The sequence below is a fragment of the Triticum aestivum genome, chromosome 5B (genome assembly GCF_018294505.1).
Source record: "Triticum aestivum cultivar Chinese Spring chromosome 5B, IWGSC CS RefSeq v2.1, whole genome shotgun sequence".
NCBI classification, from domain to species: Eukaryota; Viridiplantae; Streptophyta; class Magnoliopsida; order Poales; family Poaceae; genus Triticum; species Triticum aestivum.
Genome location: NC_057807.1, coordinates 378,453,691 through 378,463,245, shown reverse-complemented (window position 1 = coordinate 378,463,245; position 9,555 = coordinate 378,453,691). Strand labels below are relative to the sequence as shown.

Here is a 9,555-nt window from a genome sequence, read left to right as displayed (position 1 = left end):
ACAAGCTAAGAAACCGTTTCAATGCCAACAAACTCCAGTCAATAATTATTATTACAATTGAGTGTCAACCACACAATAGCGGGAAGAGACCTCTATGGTTTGTTGAAAAGAGGAAGCCGTTGTCACATAGAGAAGTGTAGAGATGTCTTGACTGCATAGAATTAGCTGTGAAACAAGACAAAAAAATGCTAGTTGGACCATCCGATTCTACTATTACACCACAAGTGTTGTAATGTCTGGAAGCAAGAAAAGTGACTTACTTTATTACGAAAACAGAACATGTAAACCAAATAAAAATTACATTGATAAATTGTGTAATTATACTTGTTAATCACTGGACAAAAGCATTAATATGACAACTTGGAACAGTTACTTGAGTACCACACATTTTTTTAAGGGCTCAACATTCTAAAATTTTGACAATATAACAAATATCCTCTCAGTTTGTAGTAATAATGATACGTAGGCTACCACTTGTAAGAATAACAGTTGCAAAAAGGGCCAACAAATGCCAGTTTAGAAAGAAAAAACTGCAGATATGCTTCCAATTTTAACAACTCTAGTGGATAAAACATACCTTACCTCCCAAATCAGGAAAATAGTCAAATGAAAAAAATGTACTTCTTATAAGTAGTAGAGATGAAGTCATAAGGATCATGATTCAAGATATCAGGAGAAACATGGTTGGTCTCTCTGTATGATGCAAAGTCGTTGCAGTCAGTAGAAGAGTGACCTGCCCTCCAGGCAGAAGACGAAGGCGACGACGGCACGTGTGCGTGTTCGGAGGAAGCCGCAGCTCCTCTTCGCATGTCTCCCATTGTGGCTCGCGTGGGTGGTGGGCTGGTGACGACAGACAACTCACGATCACGATTCCCTGATAGGAGACGATAGGATGCGCTCACGATTAGTTTCCTAATAATTAGATGCGTTCGTGATTAGTTATCTAATAGGATGCGTCCGTAATTAGTTTCCTAATAATTAGATGTGTTTGTGATTAATTTTCTAATAGGATGCGCTCGTGATTATTTTCCTAATAATAGGATGCACCCGTGATTAGTTTCTTAATAATAGGATGCGTTTCTGATTACTTTCCTAATAATTAGATGCGTCCGTGATTAGTTTTTTAATAGGATGTGTCCGTGATTATAGTTTCCTAATTGACCAGGCGTGGACTTCATATTTTCCTTCATGGTGGAGTACGGTCAGTCAATGTAAATTGCTAAGTGCACACAGAGAACAGATTAGGTTAAGGCTAACCGTTAGATTGAGTTTAATGAGACTAATCATGAAGTGGTAATGTATCCGTGTATATTTTGTGGGGTACACTTAAAGAAGATTATGTTTGCTTTTTTATAAGTAGTATAGATAAAAGGCAACGGAATTCTGCCACCCTATCCTTCCACGCGTCAGTTCCTGGGGAAGCGTCTAGGCGTTGCTTATAGCGAGACCGGACTCGAGCGCCTACCCAGCCGCAAGTAATTGGCCGGCCCAACTTTAAGGTTAGTTCCTTATTTATGTTTCTTCATTCTTATTTTAATTTATATTTTCGAATATATTTTCAATACATGTGTTCCAAAAATTAACTTACTTCAAAATATTAAAAACCGAGAATTTGAAAAATGTCAAGGCAGTGTAATTTTCTTTGTTAGCATAACTAAAGAATTGCTGGTAGCTTTCTATTTTTTGTGACATAAAAAATGTTCACGCGTTCAAAAATATGTACATGGAATTTTTGAAAAATGTTTATACAATGTACTAAAATGTCCACATAATTCAAAGAAAATGTTAAACATGTATGATACTATGTTTCGAATGTATAAGAAATATGTACGATGTGTACCAAGCAAAGTAGACATCAAAACATATAATTGAAAAAATGTTAATCATGTATATTTTTTAACACAATACAGACGCAAGCGCTCACCCCTATGAATCCACACACTCACATCCTATGCATATGAGCACCTTCGAGAGACTGAATCGGCATATCATCTTAAGATTTTACGGAGTCACCGTAGTCACTTCGTAGTCGATGGGAATGTCTCCTACACTGAACGCGCATCGGCGGAAATCCTGAAATGAATCCAGGATAAATGCGAGCATCGGGACTTGAACCCTGGTGGGCGCTTGATGTTAATCATGTGTATAAATGCGAGCATCGGGACTTGAATCATGAAATGAACCACTGTCCTACTAACCATTCAACCACAGGCTGGTTTGATGTTAATCATATGTATGAAAAATGTAAAACATGTATTAGATGTATACCAAAAATGTACTATATATATGTGAAAACAGTAAACAAGAAATATTTGAAAGAAAGTTAATCGTCTATTTGAAAAATGTTAAACATTTATTAAAAACCTATATAAAAAATGTATTGGATGTATACCAAAAATGTACTATGTGTATGAAAACAGTAAACAAAAGATATTTGAAAGAAAGTTAATCATGTATTTGTAAATTTTAAAAATTTATTAAAAAATGTTTTGATTGTTACAAAAATGTAAATGTGTATGAAAACAATAGACCTCCAAACATATATTTTAAAAAAATCTTAATCATGTATATTCTTTTCTAAACCTGTATATAATTTTTTGTTAGATGTATGAAGAATATACAATGTGTAGGAAAACAACAGACATTAAATATATTCTGAAAAATGTTAATCATGTATCTAAAAATGTTAAACCTGTATTAAAAATTATTCTTGACATATATGAAAATGTACAATGTGTATGAAAAATTGTAGACATGTGCCAAACAAAGAACAAAAGCAAGAACATATAAAACAATGAAAACGGAGAAAGAAACGAAGAATACCGGTGAAAAAACAACGAAAAATTTGCTTTATCTATAAAGCGGGGCGAAAGCCTTTTTCGGTAAAAAACAACGAAAAAGAAAAGCCAAAGAAAACCGGTCAAGAAACAAAGAGACCTTGAGAAAAACAAAAAAAACAGAGCAAACACAGCCATCGAGCAATCGAGCACGTGGACGAATGTGCGAAAATGGGCTGACCGTAATACTATGGCATATAGGAGAAAGCTTTGGGCAAGCGTACTGTATGACTCGCTATAAGCAAGATATAGTCGCCCCGAGTTGCTAGTGCTAGTGCATGTAGCACTAACTAAAGTTTAAACTAAAGCCACGACACTTATTTTGGGACGGAGGGGAGTAGTAATGTATACAAATGTGTTATTTTTGTATATGTCAGGTCATATAATTCATTTTTTGAAACAACGTTTACATAAATCCTTTTTCAACCACATTTCTATTTATTTTAAATTTTTTTAACCAAATATCTTAAGTTCAACAACATCTCGGCCCTACTTCACAATTGTCAACATCAAATCATCATTGTTCATACTTCCAATCTTCATTAAGACCCAATTTTCCATTAAAACATCTAAATCATAATTCTCAAGTCTTAAGCATACATAGTTCAACAGGTCATAAGCAGCTAGAGTCTTAAGCATAATAGTTCATCACAACTAGCTTTTTTTTCATCATAAGAGTTGAACAATGAAGATAGATGGCAAGTGCCCTATTACATTCACTCATCACAGATTGCCTTGATCCTCTTAATCTTGCTCTTGTTCACCTCCCAGCCTTCAGTAGGTCAACAATGGCATATTCTAGCTTTTTCTTCTCCTGCTTCCCCTCGTCAATACCTTCATCTGCATCTTTTTTCCAATTTCTGATCACTTCTGCCTGGGCAGCCTGAATGTGCTTCAGCAGATCAACCTGTTTCTTCAGCTCCATGTTCTCCTTCTCAAGCTTAGCCCTCTCTTCCTGTGCAATCTTTTCCTCTCCACTTTCCTTCATAATCTTCAGGTCATTCTCCCTGTGGACCTGTTTCTCAATAGATTCACAAAAATCTTTGGTAAGCTTAATGTTTAGATGGTATTTCTCCTCTAGCTGCTTTTTTTCTTCCGCTAGCTTGGATAATTCCTCTACTTTAGCAAGATTGTCTATCTTGTTCTGCTCATACAGATACCAAAGCTTCTTCAGTGCCCTTTTCAGTGTATCTGGCCATTTTGGATCCACCCAATCCACAACACCACAGTTGTTCCCTTCCTGAAAAAATTGTATGCTCAAATTAAACAATACACTAAATACAGTGAGCAAAACTATACAAATGTTGGTCTCTAGTTAACCAAATCAATTCAAATTGAGCATGTGTTCACTATACAAATATGTTATACACACCAATTTAACAATGCAGTACAAAATCATATGTACTATGAATTGTTCTTAAGAAGCTTAAATAGAGCATGTGTTTTATCAACAAAACAGACCTTGGTCTTAAGAGCATTTAAACAAAGCATGCTCTTCAAAAAAAAAAAACTGTGGTCTATGTACAACTACAAAAAGCATGGTATATTGAAGGAGCAGTATGAATACACAGAGTTTTTCAGGACTACACACTTGTATACATAGAGGGATTTTATAAACAAAAGTTCTACAATTTCTACACACTAACATTGATCTTTTTTACAGTATGTACACACTGAAATTGTCCTTAGCATTTCTATTGATAGAAAGGAGTATGAATAAAACACATAATTATACTAACCCGCTCAGCGCAGCCAAAGAATCTCCTGCCGGTGTTCTGGCCTTCAAATGCCACCATCCTCTTGGCTGACAGCTTGTGGATGCAAAGGATATTTCCAGTACAAACTGTGCCACACCAATCCATGTCCTCAGTTGTGGCTGGGCACTAGAATAGCAACAAGAAACAACCCCAGATCAAAGATTTGAGTCAAATAAGAGCAAAAACGAAAATGCTCAATTTAACTAACCCTAGTTCACTCATATATGGCTCGTAGTAGTGCTCCTCTGAGAGCAGTGACAGTGATTCGTCGCTCGGTTCTCCGTCGTTTTACGAGACCATGACTGTCGCGGGCGGGGACATGTGTAGCAACACTTGGAAAAAGCGCCGTCTGACCAACGACAGATACATAAGCGCCGTCTAACCGTCGTTTGCGTGGGCTGTCAGCCACTGCCACATTGGCTCTGACAGTGGGTCCCACATGTCGGATTTCGGTGAAAACGAGATCAAACGGCCATTTAGTGGTTCTAAAGGTAGATAGATAGATCCCCTCGCATCCCCTCCCGCGGGCAACCCGAGGGGAAACCCTAGCCGCCGCTCCTCGCACTCTCCTCCGCCCCTCTCCCTCCTCGCCGCCGTCCGCAACGCCGCCGGGCGAAGCCTGGCCGGCTGGGCGGCGGCGGGGCTTCTTCCCATCCATCTCGTTCTGGCTGGCGCGGGACAGTGGGGACGAGAGGAGCGCCGGGCTAACGTGGGGTTCGGCGGCGCGGCGGCGGGTCTCCCGCCGACGTCGTGAGCGGCTCGGTGGGGGCAGCCTGCAAGTCGCGAGGTGGTGGCTGCGTTCGAACTGCCTGGTGGTCACGGGTGCCGCCGGATCTGGATCGGATCCATCTGGATCTTAGGTTCGGACTCCGTCGGCCGCCGCGGGGTGATGTTGGTCGTCACGTGTCTGGAGGTGTACAACGGGTTCTTCTCGATCCTCCTTTCCGGTGGGTCGAGCTCCATGGATCTTCCATCTTCACAGGTTTTGGATCGTGGATTGTCGCCGGATCCGGAGCAGGCGGAGGATTGGTGGCATAGGATGGGGACCGGAGGAAACTTTGGACGGCTAGGCCGGCCCGGCATCGGCGACGTCACTCAACGCCGTTATCCTCCGTGGAGGCGAAGCTGAGGTCTCTTCTATCCACCTCCGAACCCATCCCGGACGAAAGTCCAAAATCTATTCTGGATTGGGCGGCGGCGGCGTCCTACGCATCGTATCCTCCATGGAGGCGCCGTCTTGGGAGGACCTGCTGTTCGGGGGAGAGATGATGTGGATGGTGGGCTCCGAGTATCTCCAGCAGTGGCGACGGTGTGGAGGTTGCCGGGTGGTGCGGCATTCTATCTTCCGCGTCGATGTCGATGTTTTGGCGGCATGGTGCGGCTGCATATCGATGATGGATGCGGCTGGATGGACGAGCGCAGGATGGTGGAGCTGTCTGGTGCCATGGTGGCGTCGACGGCAGCGAGACCGGGCAAGGTTGATGCTGCAGTATAGCTCTGAAGATGGATTGGTGGCAGGTGGCTGCGGCGGCCTCATACCCGGCAGGCGTCCTGGTTGAGGAGCACGCCGGACTGGTGGGTGCCCATACACGGCAGGCGTCCTGGTTGGGGCCTCAGGTCTTAGATGTTAGGTTTGGCTGAGAGGTCTGTTGGGTAGTAGACCTAGACTATCTGCGCCCCTTCAACTGGATAGGTGTAGCGACAGATGTTGCTTAGACGGTGGCTTTAGTCTTACTGTTGTACAACTTTGTAAGGTCTTGTGTCAATAATTAATAAAATGGCCGTATGCATCGTCGAGATGCAGAGGCCGGGGGTCTTCCTCCATTTCGAAAAAAAAATTTAGTGGTTCTAAAAAAAATCCCGGAAGACTATTTCTGCAAACTTTTAACGTTTTGTTGGCTTTTCACACTACTTGACACAAGTGGTTATTGGCAATTTAGTCCACTATCGGCACACAAATGGGACAATCACAAGGCCAGCCAGATCAAGGATCTTAGAAAGGAAACCTCCATTCACTACATAGCCGTTTGCATCGCATAGCACTAAGGAAACTGGTACTCTCTTCATTCCAAATTATTTGAATTAGGACAAAACTAGAACTTCAAATAGTTTGAAATGGAGGGACGAGTACCACAGTACTACATATGCTGTAACTCAGACAGATGGAGTAGCAAGATAGGGGGGGAGGGGGGGGGGGGGGGGGGAGACCCCAAACCATCCCCAAAAGCCCAGGCGGACACGGCACTGTCTGGTCGAAAAAAACTGACCCAGACGGACGCCTTAAACCAAGCTCGAACGCCTGGCCTGTCCGGCGCCCTTCATATCCAGCCCAAATATTAGAACGGATATGGGGTGGCCCGGGCACGCCTGTCATGTCGGTTTGGCCCTGCCCGGCTCACCAATGCCCCACAAATATCCCCATCTAGAAAACCCTAGATAGCAGTCCATCCGCACTCCACTTCACCCCCCTATCCGTCCACTCGACTTCCAATCCCCTCCGATCCGAATCGATGGCCGGCGATGGAAGCAGCGCTGGCTCCGGTGGAGAATTTGGCGGCTCCGACGACTGGGCGAGCCTCTTGCCTGAAGTGGAACCCGACGATGTGGAGGAAGTCGCCATCTGCATCGCATTGAGGCGGTCGTAGCTTGACCAAGGCAGAACCGGCAGGCTGCTCATCTTCCTCAATGCCCGTCGCCCGTCGACGCAGCGTCGGCGATGTCGCCGGCCCGTCTCGCCCGTCGCGTAGCTCCGGCCGCTCCGCTCCCAACGTCCTTCAGGTACGCCGCCCACCACCACCAATGCGGGTTTCCTCTACTCTGGAAGCGGTACCCTGGTACCGATGGGTCCTCGTACCCGCGCCGGCGCCGGCGCGCATGAGGATGCCCAAGTCCGAGGCAAGAGCAACCCGCCGTGAGTGGCAACAGACGAGGGAGAGGGCGGAGGGGAAGGCGCTGACCGCGCGCCGGTCATCCACGAGCGCCAGTCGATCCCGAGGCCGCTCTCCTCGCGTTGGTCCTCCGCTCTCTCTCGACGGCGGAGACGGATGTGCATCGCCTCCGTCACAAGAATGCCAAGGCGCTCCGACTCGCCATCGAGTTGTCAAAGGACGAAGCAAACAAGGAGGGAGCGGCCAAGGCGAAGGCCGCCCACCATGCGAAGGGGCAGGACCGCCTGATTCGGAGGATCTCAAGGCAAACATGATCCAAGGACTCCGACCTGACGGACGGGTCCATCTCCAGCTTCGACGACGACGCACCGCCGAGGCCTACATGGATGAGGGGCACATCCGCGCCGACGACCGGAAGGGGAAGGAGCCGGCGAGGAAATGGTCATTTCCTCCGCCCTTCCCCATTTTATTTATGTTTTAAGTAGTTTGTAGTATGGATTTGCACTATCCTCCGACGAACTATGGTCCTTTTTGTCCGGCGATGAAATGGTGACCCAATGAACTTTACCGTGTCTATACATAGTGTTGTATGGGCTGCATGGGTTTAGGGTTTTGGATATGAGGGACGCGGCTGTGGAAATCTAATATATATATTAGGCGTGACCATGCCCACGACCGTCCGTGGGCGTTTGAGGGTCTGAATTTCCTATTCATGGCTGTAGATGTTTGCATGTGGGAATTTTAAGTACTACTACATGCAACACATCAGAATACGCTGCCTCTTTTGATGTTATCTCTTGTATGAATATTGTTGTGAGCTACCAGCCAAATGGGGATGCTAGCCACGCAAAGCTTCAACAAAACAAGTTCCCTCCATATAAAATGCAACTCCTGAAAAATCTCATCAACAATGGCTAGATGTTTTTTTTCTCAAGTTGGAAATACTACTAATCTACGGCTACCGGATGAGCTGTCCAAAGAATTAAGCCGTTCGCTGTGCTCATTTTTTTTTTTTGGCAAATGTCATGTTTGAGTTGAATTAATGAACAATAATAGGCAGTGTAGTGATGACTGAAGAGTTCTGCGGGAGAAACAGCAACAACAAGAGTTGACATATAAATGTTTACCTGTGATAAATATTTATCTGAAGTTCCTGCCATGGTCGTTTGTCTCTTACTCTTGTTCCTCTTTATTGCAAAATCCATAAGCACAAACGGTTCTTTGTTCCTGGGGATATTAAAACACGGTGATCATATTGACCAATTAACTACGTTTGTGACCAAAGAACATGAAATGCCTAAAAAGGTAATATGAGATCCAAGAAAAAGGCTGTATATCACATATACCCTGTAGAATTCAACAGTATATACTTCAGAAGATCAAAGGTGGCAACCCGGATGTCATCGCAAAGACAAATCTCGTATCTTCGAGAGTAGGAGTTGAAGAGATAACGTTCGTTCACATTATTCCTCAGCCACTCACGAATCTTCCTGGCCTCCTTGGCAACGCCCTTGAAACCAACATGATGGTCAGCACAAAAGATCGAATGCTAGAAGTTCAAGTTTTTATTTTTATTTTGGAAGGGCGCCAAGACACGTACCACCATTGCAGCGGCGGCGGCATCTGAATGGGGCCCTGTAATGTACATAAGACTCAGAGCGCAATGGCGGATGCAGTTGCATAAGTTGATCTCCTTGTCATTGGCTTTAGCCCTGTGTTTTAGCAGCTCACAAGCCAAAGCGGCCTCGTTGGCGATACACTGAAAAACACGAACATGCACAGAGTTTAGACAAGAAATACAGATGAGATGGTATAACAGTTTCGCACATCTAGTACGTACCACCAAGCTGGCGGCGGCAGGTTCAGAGAATTCTCGCCCCACGAGGATGAGGTGACTGGCGCGTTCCTGGATCTTTTCGCTCAGGAGTTGATAGAGGCAAAGGTGTCCCGTCTCACCTGACAAATATGCATATATGCAATATTTTTGGTCATATCCAAGATAGTCATGTCCTCATCAGGAGTTCCACATTGTGTATGGGTCGATTCTTCCACACCGACATGAACTGCCGCTCC

The 9,555-nt window shown here is 44.6% G+C and overlaps 1 protein-coding gene across 1 annotated transcript; it reads right to left on the bottom strand.

Moving 5' to 3' along the window:
- Positions 1 to 3,548: 3,548 nt before the first annotated feature.
- LOC123114787 (uncharacterized) lies at positions 3,549 to 9,088 on the bottom strand. Its single transcript, XM_044536198.1, has 5 exons — positions 9,083 to 9,088; positions 8,829 to 8,992; positions 8,610 to 8,709; positions 4,577 to 4,720; positions 3,549 to 4,077 (listed from the first exon to the last, which is right to left on the bottom strand). The coding sequence occupies exons 1-5, from the start codon at positions 9,086 to 9,088 to the stop codon at positions 3,598 to 3,600; spliced, it is 894 nt and encodes a 297-aa protein (XP_044392133.1). The 3' UTR covers positions 3,549 to 3,597.
- Between the last annotated feature and the right edge of the window lie 467 nt (positions 9,089 to 9,555).